The sequence below is a fragment of the Argopecten irradians genome, chromosome 16 (assembly GCF_041381155.1).
Source record: "Argopecten irradians isolate NY chromosome 16, Ai_NY, whole genome shotgun sequence".
In the NCBI taxonomy this organism is placed as follows: domain Eukaryota; kingdom Metazoa; phylum Mollusca; class Bivalvia; order Pectinida; family Pectinidae; genus Argopecten; species Argopecten irradians.
Window position 1 is genome coordinate 18,103,870 of NC_091149.1, and position 16,297 is coordinate 18,120,166.

The 16,297-nt window shown below is 33.2% G+C and overlaps 1 protein-coding gene across 2 annotated transcripts; it reads right to left on the bottom strand.

Annotated features, from left to right (window-relative positions):
- Positions 1 to 737: 737 nt before the first annotated feature.
- On the bottom strand, positions 738 to 13,478 carry LOC138311121 (dnaJ homolog subfamily C member 7-like). 2 transcript variants are annotated; one of them, XM_069252565.1, is made up of 13 exons: positions 13,367 to 13,478; positions 11,758 to 11,855; positions 10,346 to 10,470; positions 9,233 to 9,346; positions 8,665 to 8,739; positions 7,389 to 7,507; positions 6,904 to 7,057; positions 6,294 to 6,458; positions 5,548 to 5,639; positions 5,154 to 5,227; positions 4,590 to 4,736; positions 3,848 to 4,003; positions 738 to 3,292 (listed from the first exon to the last, which is right to left on the bottom strand). In XM_069252565.1, the coding sequence occupies exons 1-13, from the start codon at positions 13,414 to 13,416 to the stop codon at positions 3,165 to 3,167; spliced, it is 1,497 nt and encodes a 498-aa protein (XP_069108666.1). In that variant the 5' UTR covers positions 13,417 to 13,478; the 3' UTR covers positions 738 to 3,164. The 2 variants fall into 2 exon arrangements, with proteins under 2 accessions (XP_069108666.1, XP_069108667.1); XM_069252566.1 differs by having other exon boundaries at positions 13,320 to 13,439.
- Positions 13,479 to 16,297: the final 2,819 nt, after the last annotated feature.

Here is a 16,297-nt window from a genome sequence, read left to right on the forward strand (position 1 = left end):
ATGAAAAGATATAAAAATGTTGTGATGGAGTTTGTTCTCAACTTCATCAACAATCATTATTTAAAGTTGAAGATTTCCCAGAGCTGGACTACGTACTACCCAGAAAATATGTGTGTATTTATTTGCATAACATTAATATGTGTAGATCAAATATGAATAAATGAATTCTTGTTATGAATGATTACTAGAAGCATACCGGTACATTACAAATAACCTTACTAGCAATACAAGGTTAAATTAAAAAGATCATGAAAATCATTTACAAAGTGCTGAAAAAATTATTTTCTTGTTTGTATAAATCATAGACTAGTTATAGAAAACTCACTCATGCACCAAGATGCTAGTATTTTTTAACATACAACTTTAAAATCATGTAAAAAAAAAAAAAACAAGCTTAATACCAAAAAATACACTCTTGTCAATGCTTTGAACTTTGAATTAGAAAAGCCTAACGCCATTCTTAACTCTTTCATCCCTATATAACTTTATTAGACTCTACCATGCATTGTTCTGGACAAGTCCATATGATCTATAGTGGTGAAAGGGTTAACACATTTTTGTGAAGTTTCCACCTTCTACAGCAAACTGTAATCATACTTATTTTGGTAAAATCAAATTTTAGTGCAAATATGATCTGATGTAGCTAGGTTAGCACAATGATATAAAAATATAATTAGCATGACCATCCATAGCACTGAACTCATTGTGCAAAAGCGCTGAAATACTGCTAAAATTGTGCAAAAGCGCTAAAATACTGCTAAAATTATGAATGTTTACAGTAGTTCTAGGATACCTTTCTAAATATGAAATCACATTCATACATTGAAATGATAATCTATACTTGAGTGACATTTTTTCATCAACATGCTCCCAAGTAAACAACACACACTTACTGAAACAGCTAGGTGTAAATACTCCAACATGTATCTACATTGCTCAATCCCCTTTTATGTTACACAGTATAAATAACTTAAACGTGTTCCACAGGAAACACAATCATATGTCAATCATACAGAACTATGACTCTAGCCACATAAAAGTGAAATGAGAAACTCATCAGCGCCCTGTACTTTAATATTTTTCCTTTAACTACTGTTAATGCTTTCCTATGGCGAATCTAAAGTTAAGGAATGTTTGTGAAACTGGGGCTAGATAATTATCCAATCAATTTTCATTAGATGTCATTCATAACATTGTCATCTTGTATGCAGCTTATGAATAGTAATCAGTGGCAAATTACGGCTATGCAATATATTTTTCCTATGATTAAATATGATTGATTACTATTTAGAAAGTAAATGAATATTCATGAAATATCAAGAACTATCTAGAGAGTAAATGAATATTCATGAGATATCAAAAACTATCAATATTTCTCTATAATGAGTATTCATTAGCTTTTGTAATAATTGATCGTAAGATACAAGGTATATGTTATGAATATTCATTGAAAATCCTTTTAATGTCTTGTCTGGAGTTATCTGTTCTTGTGAGTAGGTATTGGATACGACTATCTTTCTCAAAGAGTCTATGAACTTTACATGTAAACATACAAATTTCAGCGATAGTCAAGCAACGTCACATTTTCACTGCAAAAATTCTTCACTAAAATATATGATTGCAATAATTACAGTTTCTCAAATAAAATATATTATAGAATGATTGATGATGGTAATGCCTGCCTGCGACATATCCTGCTACACACTTATGACGTAGGTGCAGTTGAAATCCAGGATATGGAATACAAGTTGATGATGAATATATACATTGTGAATAGATCTGTTACAAGATATTAAAGTACATGTACTATAACTTTTGATCAGTCCAACCTTTCGGTGATTATGACATCATATGTCAATACCACGACGGCGGGAAGGTGGGACTAATCATTGGGATGTAAAATTAAGGTTCACACAGTGAACATATCCAAATTCAATGTACATGTATTTATTATTTACGTCATTTAGGTGTTTATCAGGAATCGTTTATAATTCCAGATATGCTTTAAGATTTTCAGTTTACTTAGAAGCTTGGTCTATTTAGATTGTATATAATACCAAGAAAACTATTCAATTTTGATGTAACATTTAGAAACTGTTGAAGTGCAGTTCAGTTCATAAAATAGGTAATTTATATGAAGACTTAGATAGAAAGATGGTTTACAATTTAAAAAAAAAAAGAAGATAATATAACAAAATGAGAAAGATTACAGGTAAAATTCTTCAGGACACAATATTTTGTCTTGATGCGAAAAAAAAAGGAAAGAGTATGTTTTTTGGAAAAGGTCAATTTTGCTATTTTCCGTCACTAATTTCCAACAAGTGTTAAAATAAACTACTGCATGTATAGTGATAGCTTACAACAATACCTTATGTTGAACTTGTAGCCCTTATTAACTGACGTCAATAATATTAAAAGATATATTTTTTTATTACATCAGAGAGGATGTAGAACCACGTCGTTCCTGTATTTGGAGTCCAGTTAGTTTCATGTACATGTATATTTCTGATGACTCAATTGACCATTGTGATATACAGGCATGCCATTACTAGTATTCATCCCTGGGATGGAGATGAAGACAGCAGCTATTTCATTCTCTCTCTTGAAAAAATCATCTTTTTCTCAATATTCTAAAATTATCTACTACAGGTAACAAACAAAATGAAACTCAGAAATAGGACCATCATGTTTGTTTGACTTGTCAGAATATTACAAAATTAATGCAAATATATACCAGGGCATAGATAATGTGTACAGTTACCCATTGTATCAAGTGCAGGTGTTTCTTATATTGTATACAGGTGTTTATGACATGATACACAGGTATCTATGGCAACATGCACAGATACCTATGACAACACACACAGATACCTATGACAACATACACAGATACTGATGTCGATGTACCGGGTTATCTGTGATTACACATGTACACAAGTATCTATGACCTTTTACACTGATATCTATCACAATTTACACAGGTAACTATGACATCATACACAGGTACCTATGACATTTAACACAGATATCAATGACAAATTACACAGATATCTATGACATCATACACAGGTATCAATCCACTGGTAATGTGTTGGTCATGGTAACACCAATTACAGACGACTGAGAGAATTGTTTTTTTACTAGATATGACACAATACGTTGAATTAACCAAATTGAAATGTGAATCCTCCCGGAATTCCTCCTCCGCCTTGTGGTCCACCGAAACTAAAACCTGGGCCACCACCGCTGGAGAAAAATGTCTGAAAAATCTGGTTAGGATCCACACCAAAGTCTGAAACAAACAAAACAAACATTTTGAAAATGTTAACTTTATTAGTTTAATGTCCTATTAACAGACAGGGTCATGTAAGGACATGCCAGGTTTGTTAGTGGAGGAAAGCCGGAGTACCTGAGAAAAACTATCGACCAGCGGGCAGTACCAGGCAACTGCCTCACATGGGATTCAAACTTGTATCCCAGAGGTGGAGGGCTTGTGGTAATATGTCAGGACATTTTAATCACTTGATCACCGTCATTGCAACCCTGTTTTGTAACAGATATTTTCGGGAGTGCTTAATTTTCAAATTTGCATACATTAACCTTTCGCAATTTTATTTTTGTGATAAATATACTTTCCGATTTTTAAAAAATAAAGTTCACACAGGTACAAAATATTATGTGCGGGGAAATTTTCCACTTTTACGGTATCACTGGTCATCCTTATGATCAAAATATTATCCTTATGATCAAAATATTATATTAAATTTGAAATCTATCAAGATTTCTAAATGTTGTTTAGTCAACTGCTCTGAGACTATCTCAAATCATTGCCAGATTGTCTACTAACCAAATCCACCACCGCCCTCTAACTCGTCGAGGTCTGCTCCAGAATCATATCTGCTCTTTTTACGCTCATCAGACAGTATAGAATACGCCTCCCCTACTTCCTTAAACTTTTTCTCTTCTTCTTTCTGTACGTCTGGTGTATCATGACTGTGACGATCTGTAAGAGCAAGACAAATAATTACAGTACAGCCTGCCTAAGAGACCACTGTAATTAGTGTAATTTCTCCCCTCTTCTAAATATCCATGTTTACAGTAACTGTATTTACAACATAATTTCTATATTTCTAGACATTATCTGTATCTGTATAGAGACCACCTGGCTATAGCGGTTATTTTACCCCTTTCCCTTAAGTGGTCTTTATACATAGGTTTGACTAAATATTTTACATTTTAATGTATCAGGCAATGTTCCTTCTCAACAAAATACTAAAACCATAGTACCTGGAGAAAAACCTCCAACCAATCAGCCTTACTTTGCATTTTCCACTTATATAGGGGTTTCAAATTCAAAATCTAGAATTGGGAGGCAATTGGTAATGTCTTAAGTTGGCGTACTCTGCATTTTTCATATATATAGGGTTTTCATGTCTAAAGTTGGCGTACTCTGCATTTTTCACATATAATAGGGTAATCAAACTCGAATTTTACAAGTGGAGGACTAGTGAACACTGGTAATGCGTTAAATTGGCACTGTAAAGGGTTTATATAGACAATTTACGTTGACACATTTCAGTACTACTTACCCGGATGATGGACCAAAGCACGCTTTCTGTACGCTTTCTTGATTTCATCCACTGTTGCTGTTTTTGCTATACCTAAGATTTTGTAATAGTCTTTTCGTTTACTTTTCTTTAATTCTAATTTAGCTTCTTGTAATAATCGCTTATTTTCTGAAAGAAGAAAGACAATCAAGCAACTGTAACTAAACAAATTAGGGAAGTCTGATATTCTCCAGGAAATATAACACCAAGTCCATCTTTGATAAAACCACTTCAACAGAACATGTCTACACTTTTAAATGTTCCCTTTTGAGAATGATTACCAGTGCAACATCCGAAATAGAAGACATAAATTTCATTTGATGACCCTGCTTAGTAAGTCCTGACCAAAATGATCAAATTCTCCCTACTTCATCCATGTACATTGAACCAGCTTTATTTCACCTGCGATTTACATCAGTGAATTAATATTTTCCAAACTTATAATGAAAGGTAATTCTATAAAATTTCATTCTGCTAGAGTTTCTCACTCATAATTTTTCAAAAGTGGAAAATATATGTCATATACATGTACTGCATAACACTTACCTTGACTTTTGTCTAATTTAAAGATTTTTTCATAGTCTCTCACAGCGTCGTCAAATTGTTCAGTGTCCATGTAACTGTAAACACAACAACATTGCAGTTAAGCAGGTGTAGAATTTCACAGGGCCTATTTTCACGATTATTACTTTAAATTCTCCGTAGGAAAGCTTGAAGGAAAATTGAACTTCTGTAATGCATTCCTATAGGAAATTTCTGTTCATGAATTCCCATAAGGTATTAGGATGGTTCATGAAACTGTATCCTTGGATGTTGTCAAGCTACAAATTTCTTACAGAAAGATTGAAGTTACCATGATTTAATGTAGTAATTCAAAGAATAGTAGTAGTAGGATCTGAAAAAAGTATGCATTTCTGAAGAAGAATCAATATTCCAGTACCATTTTGCACGCCGAAGATAAGCCTTCAAATATGTATCGTCTAAGTCGACAGCTCTTGTACAGTCAGCTATGGCTTCTTCCATTTTGTTTAGCTGTTGGAAAAAGGAAACAATGAAGATATAGTAATAAAATATTTCTGAAGGAAGTTTCCTTAATTATGTATCAGTATAACAAAATGTTTTTTATTTTAAATCACAAATCTCTCTGTATAGGTTGGGAAAATTTTCAAGTCTATTATTTCTTCAATATCAAAACAGATTTTGAGTTATCTGCACTTGCATGTAGGTATCAAATGTGATGTCATTAGTTTGTAAGTGAAATTTTTCACTGTTGTTAATATTACACTCATAAAACCAAGACAAAAATATTACTTTCAAGGGGAGATAATTTTGTTATATACATATTAGAGATTACAAGCAATAAATGAATCTGTCTCTCACACACAGCCAAATGGGAGATCTAAATAAAAGTATTCTGTCTTTGTATATTAGAGTTACCTCCCTTGCGAGTAGGTATCCATTGTAACCATTGTAACGTCATTATTTTGGGAGCGAAACCCGGTAATTTTCTCTGAAAAAGTGTGACGTTATGCTTTCATATATTTAACACAAGACGTCACAACCAATAACTACCAGCAAGGGCAAATAACTCTGTAATATGCAAATAATGAATGTAAAATCTCAGGGAAAACAGTAGAAATAATTGACAGTGAGTAGAATTTGTCTTTGACAGAACTATGAACTGACCTTTGAACCAACAGTTGCTCTGTTGAAGTAGAGTTTAGAATTAGTGAATTTGTTGTTGGGGTCGATGTCTAGAGCCTCTGTGTATAAATCATAAGCTGCCTGTAAGTTTCCTGATCGGAACTCCTTGTTTCCTTCTTCTTTCTTTGCTATTAACGCTTTGGCTTTCTGCAAAACATAGAACAATGGCATATTTCAAAAAGTTTCAGGCATAACAAATAACATGAATTTAATTTCTTTTAACAATAATATATATAGATCTTTATCAGCTAATAGGCTCAAGAAGAATTCTTAAAGATGCACTTACAACAAATTCTAAAAGTACTCATTGTTTTTCTTTTTATGATTTAGTTTACTCTCATTGTAAACAAACTGATTTTCGTGTGTGATTTAGTTCTGTGTATTTTGCGAATGAACAGAAGCTGCAAATATTATTAACACAAAATTATTCCTCAGCAGTTACAGTAGTCCTATGACTCTAAATAGCCAGAGTGCTCTACCAATATATTGAGCTGCCTAGTCACCAGCAATCAACCCGAACCAGAATGTTACACATCTGCTTTTGCCCATGAAATCTTTCTGGACTGGTGTATATTAGATGATAAAGACTTACCCTGTATATGTCCCTGGCTTTTTGGTGATCTGGTGCTAGTCTGAGGACCTGCTGAAAATGCTGGAAGGCCTTGTCTATGTTATCCTGGTAATACAGACACATCCCTCTCACGTGTATTGCATCAGCGTTCATACTATCTTTGCGTAATATATCACTGAAAAAAAAGAGAGAAAAATAAATAATCATTAAAGAGGGAGTATATTGCATCAGCGTTCATACTATCTTTGAGTAATATCACTGAAATTTTTTTATAAAAATCATGAAAGAGGAAAACAAGATAATTTATCACAGAAACTAGACTAAGTGAAAGTGAAATTTGAGTACAACATAAATAAACAAGGGCCATAATTGACCTAATAAGGCCTATGTCCCTATAAGCACTCCTCACCCTTTTTGAGGTCTCGATTGCGATTGCCCAGGCCTGTTAATTCTACCATGAAAAAAACAAAAAAAATAATCCTCTGAGTAAATGGAACATATCTTACTTGGCGAATTCCTGTGATTCTTGGTATCGTCCCAGTAAAGCTAACACTTCTGCTTTTCTGATTCTATATCTGACACAGGCTGGACATGTTTCTATACATCTCTCCATGCAGTACAACACCTGAAACAGAGGACATTACAAAGTGATGGTCAGACACATTTAATTGTTTGGTTGTTTTGGTAAACACTATTGACAGCTAGGGTCGTTTTAGAATGAGTTGTAACTTGTAGCAAGTACCTGGCAACTGCCCCATGTGGGTTTCAAACTACTGACCCAGAAGTGGGACATTTTAACCACTTGGTCAATAACAGAAACTGTTGATGTAGCCTAGGCTCGCACTAACTTTCCTGTTTGCTTAGCAAAAGTTGAGAAAGTGATTTTTTCTCTCTTTAGCAAACAAGATTTTCATTTAGCAAATTGCAAACCATACTCCGTCGTGCATATTGTTACTTTACATCCCTTCAACATTAAAATATATATGGTACAAAAACTGTTTAATTCATCAACTGATTTAGACTTGCTATGAAAGAAATCCAATTGAAAACTAGAAATATGTCTGTTAGACATTAAGTACTCGCTAACTACTTCCTAACCTTAATTTCCAGTATGAAATCATCCTCGGCAATAGGTGTCCCTGTGTACGTAGCACTTTGACTCGTTATCCGTTTCGTTGCTTTCTTTTATTGACTATTTAAACCTGATATACATTGTATAATTCCTGAAGTTTCCGAAGTCGATCAGATGCTTAGAATATTGTGAGAGACGCCGCTTGAACAAATGCGTTTAGCACTGTGTAATGTCACTGTTCTTAATTTATAGTAGATTATCGCTGACAAGTATGTCTTAGCATATGTTTTTGAAAGGTTGAAATCACTAAAATCACAGCGAAATCTATTAAACGGTATGAGACACCCACTTCCAGTATCGCGTGCTCAGTTGAAATCTGCGCATATAGCGGATGTATACAGACTCTACACCTGACAAGGAAAATAATAGAGCAAGTACACTCGCACTAAAAAAATGATAAAAGCTCGTGGAAGCTTATAGGAATAGTCGGACTGATTCTCAAAATTTAAATAAATTTACACTTCAAATATAATTTGAAATATTTTTACACATATTTGGCCAACATATCAGGTGTATCACATTCAATTTAAAATTCAGCAGAGCAACATAGTAAGACAGCTCTGACCTTGTTTTTTCATATTAACAATCATTTGAAATATCAAATGATAACAAGACCTGTTTGCAGATTGATTTTGTTTGTGACTCTGTACCTTTCTGTAGTCTCCTTTCTGGAAGTCAGCGTCTGCTATCTCCTCAAATTTCTTTACACGGTCTGCTAGGGCTAACTGCAATACAGATATTAACCTCTTAAGAATTAAAAGTAAAAATTTCATTATTACAAAGATGACAAAGTTATGGTTGAACTTACATTTTATCCAAATATTAGAAATGAATGTGCTAACTATATACATACTGCAACAATCAATATATTACACAAAAAATCCCCAAAGAAAAATTAATCAAAATATCTTAACATTTTTTTATGATTGAATTTGGATGCAGAATAGCAATTGTTTTTACATCTGTCCCATTGGCAACAAATGCTATTATTTTGCACAAAATTTAATGATGATATCATAAAGGATCTGAAAACTCAATGTTTTAGGGACACTCTTGGCAACAAAACATTTTTCATGAATATTCATCTGGTATCCTTATTTCAAATTTTGGAAAAGTCTCAAAAGGAACACATTTACAGAATTCATAAATTTCAATACCAAGTATTCAACTTCCTCAAATCTTTGGTGAGCTAGCATTAGAAATTGTTAGGTTACTTACATCTGTGAGTGCTGTACTATTTTGAGGTTCCAACATCAAGACTTGTTGGTAGGAGCGACCAGCAGCCGTGGGGTCCCCTAGTGCCAGATGACACTTTCCTTCTCGAACGTAGCCCTACAATGAAGTAACAGAAAATGATTAACACTTTCATTATAGTTCACAATTTACATGATATGAATAACTTTTCTTCTTGGACAAAGCCCTTCAATGAAACTTACAGACAATAGTTAATTCTTTAACTACATTTGACAATTTACATAGGATGAATAACTTTCCTTCTTGGACAAATTCCTTTACAACATGAAATTAACAGAAAAATTAATTATATTTTAAAAATAGTTCACAATTTAGAAGGTAGATGTAAACTTCATTTTTTGTGTGTGCTGAATCATCTAAAGAAACACATTACAATTACCAGGTAAAGCAACTTTATTTATGTAACCAAAAAATTTCAAATTATTGTATTAAAGTTTTAATGAAATCATTGTACAAGGATATGTAAAAATAGTTCACAATTTAGAAGGTAGATGTAAACTTAATTATTTTGTGTGTACTGAATCATCTAAAGAAACACATTACAATTACCAGGTAAAGCAACTTTATCTATGTAACCAAAACATTACAAATTATCGTATTAAAGTTTTAATGAAATCATTGTACAAGGATATGCAGAAAGGTAACAATTTTATCTTTTTAAGAGGAAAGTTGGTGTTCATTGCGATTAAAACTTAAATAAAATTTATGTTTCAAAGAAAAAAAAAAAGTGTGGCATTTTCAACGATATTCAGTTTGATGAAATAATAATTCAATATTTTTTATGTGCTTGAGAGATCTACGAAGAATATAGAGGACATGAAGTTTTCTTCTAGGGGCCTCGGTGGCCGAGTGGTTAAGATGTACCGACATATTACCACATGCCCTCCACCTCTGGGTCGCGAGTTCCAATCCCATGTGGGGCAGTTGCCAGGTACTGACCGCTAGTCGGTGGTTTTTCTCCGGGAACTCCGGCTTTCCTCCACCAACAAACCTGGCACGTCCTTAAATGACCCTGGCTGTTAATAGGACATAAAACTAATCAAACAAACAAACAAACTGAAGTTTTCTATGATTTACCTTGACAAAGGCACTGTCTAGTCTTACAGACTGACGAGCGTCCTCTAAAGCTTCCAGGTACTTGTATAACATCATGTAAGTGGCTGCTCTGTTTCCGTAGTAGGCCGCACATGTTGGACAAAGTTCTAAAATAAAATTAATCTGTTAGTTAAATCTGACAACTTCTCACAAGGAGTCATTTTAATAATTTTTACTTTTAACATATTGTCCAATCATATTGCTGCTATCAAGTTTTGAAATTAAAGGGTTTCAAGTTCAAAATTCACAAAACCAGTTCTAAACTTGAAATGTACATAAGCTCTTTAATTTGTTAGATATACCAGACCCTGTCACTTTTGATGACAATAATTGGCATACAATTACGTCATGTTGAGAAAAAATGTGAAGCAATGACCTATTTGAATATTGGGATATTTTTCATAACTGTGAGATGAATACTTGAATTTTTCACTCCTTGTAACCAACCAAAATGTTCAAACAGTGATAATTTTAAGGTACATTTTGGGTCAAATAAAGGCCCCTTCCCCTAGAGAAATTTTGCTGTATATTCCCAATTTTATGTAAATATATCCCAGACAAAGAAAAACTTTCTAAAATACATGTTTCAAGAAAGATGCAATGTAGTGTTTTCTCACATTGAAAAGATACAGGGGTCATAATTCATTGAGTAAGAAAATCACAGAGACATTTTGGGTTTAAATTTTTTCAACATAACATCATTTGACATTAATGGTTTGATACACCCATAACCACATTCAAGCATGCAGTGGTTTGGATGTTAATGTCCTCTATCCCGTCTTTGCATATTACAGAGTTAGCTCCCTTGCGGGTAGGTATCGATTGTTACGTCTAGAGCTGTTATCGTAGAGAAAATGTGCATCGTGATATCGTCAAAATTTAATTTGACGATATCGTCACGATAATATCACGATTTTTGCCAAGTAAAATATAAAAGGAATTTATGGAAATATAAGTCATGTTTGGGGGACCAATCATGAAAGTACAATATAGAGTGTAATTTGTAAATAAAATAAAGTGAAACATTCATCAAAGCAAACATTTATTTGTTATACTTTTAATTAGATGTTTGTTTACAAGTCAATCAGATTCTGTCCGTGTCCGACAGTGCAATGTTTTTGTTTCCTTTCCAACTAACACATGATGGGTTACGTCTGACGACGATATCGTAGATATAAGTTTTTTCAACGATATCGTCGTCTCTTCTCTACAATCGTGATATATCACGATGCCGATATATGATAACAGCTCTAGTTGCGTCATAATTTTTTTTAGGGCAATTCACATCATTTTCTCCGAAAAGTTTGACATTACGCTCGCAAAAACATGACGTCACAATCAGTACCTACCCGCAAGTCAGATAACTCTGTAATATGCAAATCCGGAATATTTACCTATGGCTTTGGAGTAACAGTTTAGCGCATCTATGTATTGTTTGTTCTTGTAAAAGACATTTCCTTCTTCTTTCTTTTCTTCAGCATATATTGAAGGACTGAAAAATAAGGAGTCACTAAATAAATAATATAGCATAACATAGAAGTCATTGAAATAATTGTACAATTTTGATACATATGTAGTGTATATGCTATGTAGTATGTATTTGAATTAAAAACAGGTTTGTATTTTTATGAATCTTAAAACATTAACTGTTAATTTACATTAGGAGATTGAAAATCATTTTAAAACATTACATAAACTTTGAAAAAGTGCATTCTTCAAATTTGAAAATAACTTCCAAACAAATGTGATTTTGTGTTAGAGCTGTACTAGCAGGAAAGATATGTTGATTCTTACTCCATTCTTTGGTCAGGTCAAAAAAAATGTCTGTTTAGGGTTACATTGGCAAAAAAATTAGGGTCCATTGGTCAGGATTTTTTTTACTTTTTTTTCTTTTTTTGAATGTCTATTTTTTCGTAGAACATTGGAAAAAAGTTAGGGTGGGTGTAAAAATTTAGGGTCAGTCGGGTAAGGGTGGGGGTAAAAATTACGGGTCGGTCGGGTAACTCTAAAGAGACATTGTTTTTTTGGCCTTTGTTAGAAGTGTTTTATATATTTTTTGCTGTGACAGTATAGTTATATGCAAGTCCAAACTATAAACTATTATTTAAATATTATCATGTATGCTTAATTCTTAATTTTGATGACACTATCATATAACACAGTGGACAGTGCATGCTTCTTTTGTTCAGTTGCTACATTAATGTGGTTATCATGCTGGAGTTCTTGAGTTTAATTCTTGCATTGTAGTGACAGTCAACAAGAACAAGCATGTTCTGTTTTTTACTGATTACTCAATAAAGTATTAATTATGCAATCTGTCAATTTCAACAAACATTCTTGCTCAGTGCGTTTTGGTTAAGTTCAAAACATGTTTTTTGACACAAAAGTATGTTTATGATTATGATTGAACCTTATTTCTTAAAAGTTATCTGTCAGTTTCACTATCGGTTTTAATGTTTGTTCTAGTGAATGATCATGGTCAGCATGCAGTCATAGCAATACAATGCACTCTATGTCGTGAATTTTACATGTATATGATAAAAGTTGCAAAATAACTAAAATGCTTTTCATCAATCGTAACGCTACTGCCCAAAAGAAACGAAAATATACAAAAATGTGTTGTAAAATGAAATGATCAGGAAACGTGTAGTTTGTATGGAACATTCTAGAACGCTATCAGAATCTTTCAAAAAAAACGTCGCTCGTAGTTTTTAACGTCAATGGATATATATTCATCTCAAGGACGTTATCAACAGGAAACAATAATAATTTAGACAATTAACGCCAGTGTTGAATTGTGACCTTAAATTTACACTAAACGATCGGCGTTTTCTTCGCCACAATGTTGAGTTCGTTGTTTTTGGGCTTAAAACGAGCCGAAGGACGTCTTATTTTTCAAAACAACCCCTCGGTTAACGAAGTATATGCTCGAAAATAAAAACCGCGAGATACAAACCTCCCGAACTATCTAAATTAAAAATTATATAGACTTTTTCACTCAACTCTTTTTCAATAATTGGAGACTCAACTTCCATCTGATCGTCGTCCGACATTGTGGAACATGTATCAAATCTCGTGAGATTTCAGAGCGTAGAAACCCAGACCAGGGATCACTATAGCGTTTGAAAGCAACACTTTTGCCAAGCGCTTATGTGATGCGTGACAGTGTACTGTCAAAATACCCAAAATCATTTTCATTTAAAAGCAATCAAATATCTTTCGACAACATAAAAAGACAATATGGAAGTGAATTACCACAACGTCGTCAACAGTTTTAACACATATCTAGCTCATGTAACACGTACTATTATTCAGACAGATTGACAGTACTAGCTCTAGCTATGTATTAGGCCTAAGGGACATAACTCCTACATGCTTATTGTAGTTTTAATGTTCGTCTTTTAGGCTTCAAAAATGGAAAACTCGGGGTAGTTTTCTCTATTAATTTAAGTAAAAATGTTAAAGTAACTAAAAATATTTACAGAAGAATAAAGAAAATAATCAAATCGGAATAATATAAAAAAAAAACGCGAAAAGAAAATGGAACTTATCTTTCAACATTTATAAAGAAACTTGGAAAAAAATAAGCATCTGTTTTAATTCTACCAGAAACATATCAATGCTATTTGATTTAAACATATTTTATAGTGCAATTTTATATACAACGGGATTGGGTAAAATTTATCCAACTTATATGAAGCCCTCTTCTCACAGTGTTATAGAGAGAGAGAGAGGGTTTATTATAATATATGTATATAATTACTTAATTTATTGAAATTTGTGACCACTCCCGATGCTTACGACCGAAGTTTGTACTGATCGCTATTCTTGTCTCGCTGCTTTACTTAAAGTTCATCACATCCCGTGCCTTGGTATCTTTTTCCTGTTAATCTTTTGCTTTCTTAATTACGTTTTTCTGCAGTCGCAAGCATCGGAAGGATATTAAGAAACATTAATTAATAGTTCATATTATAAATAGGACACGTAAAATGAGGAAGGAGGGGTTAAAACCTATTAAAGACAGTTATAAACTGTTGAGTGCTCTGACATATTGTAATGATATCTTCAAGAGATAAATCTGGACTTCCATGTAGTAGTAGCTGCAGGTCTAAATTTAAGGAAGGAAGTTGTTTAATGTTCGAAATAATTGAAATCTCTGGTCAGCGTAATTATTACATGTAAAGAAGAAGTGATGGACATCCTCAATTGGATGCCCACATTGGCATTGCTGGTAATCTATTCAATTAGAGCGGAATAAATCATTTTTAATTATACTGCATCTATTTCTTAATCTGGCATGCAATATATTTGCTTTTCTATTTCCAATAGAAAAATAAATAGGTACTTTCTTACGATTATTTAGAGACTTTTTAAAAATGTTATGTGAAACACTATTTCTAATATTAATATCTAGCTGGCTCCAAAGTCGGATAGTGGATGGAGAATACGATACGTTTGGGTGCTGAAGACGGAAATTAGGTAAAGTAAAGTTGTTAGCATTTCGAAAATTATAGGTAGAATTTTCTGAGACTAGTGGGGATAACAATGAATAGAGATAGTTGGGTGTAATTTTGTTATTTATTTTGTAAAATAGTTGTAATTTTCTACGGGAACGACGTGAAGTAAGTGGTTCTAGACCGCTTTCCAATTACAGTGAATTTCTGTTAGCATAAGACGGTAGACAGTAATTATTCTAGTAGATTCAAGCTGAAGTTATTCTAATTTTTCTGCATCACTAAAAGAGCACCCATTCCAAACCTCACAGCAGTTTTAGTTTAAACATATTTTATTGACATAAAATGACAAAAGGATAAGTCATTAAGTTTTTCCAACTTATATGCGACTTCTCCTGAAATATAGAAAATATAAACATACATAAATGAATAGTCACGTGATTACATGGAACAAAATAGTATGAATTCACATAAAACACCAAGAACATTAAACTAGTAAGAGAGAGGGAGAAAGATAGAGATTAATCCCATTAATCGAGTGAAGAAATTGATTTGTACTATTAGTATTCGTGTGATACCATTATAATATATAAAGCAAGCGATGAAAAATGGGAAAAAAATTCTTGACAACTTGTAATGATATAGGAAATAAGTAAGAGAGCGAAGAGAGAGAGAGGGAGAGAGGGGGGAGAGAGAGTGTGAAAGAGAGAGAGAGAAAAAGAGAGATGAAGAGAGAGAGAGAGTCGATCAATCAAATCTACCCGTTCTTACCAGGAATTGCTGTACAGCTTTTGCAATTTTCATGTTATTAATGATTGAAATGTTAAGATCACCTTTGCATAGAATATCAATGTTAATGGCGCCTTCGTACCACGATAAATCAGTGTTGAGAAGTGCTCGATGATTGGCATACAGAGGGCAAACAATAAAGAAGTGATAGCTGTCCTCACAGGGATGTCCACACTGACAATATGCAGAATCGGTAAGATTTGCTCTAAAAAGGTCATATTTTAGGGAACTTGCTCGGTTTCTTAGACGACAATGGAGGATATTAAGTTTTCTTGGCCCATATGTTGCAAAAGGAAAATTAAAGTTAAACTTTGTATTTGTTTTCAGGGATTTCATTATATTGAGTTTAAAAGAATTTATGGAAGGAGAATTTCTAATGTTATGGTCTAAAACATTCCAAAGATGTATAGTAGAGGGAAAAAATGAACTTTGAGATAATTGTAACCGATAGTAGTGTTCTCTTATTTGATATGCATTTCGTAAGTTATAAGGGGTTAAATTACCAACATCATCAGGCAATATATCTATGAGGAAACTTGGTGCCATACCATGGACTATTGAATATAACATCGAAAGTTTACGAGCTTCTCGTCTCTTAGAAAGTGGCAGCCAACCGGTTTCGCGGTATAAAAACTCATTTTTAGTAAAAACTGGAAGCCCTGTAACAATCCTTGCCGCTTCTAACTGAATA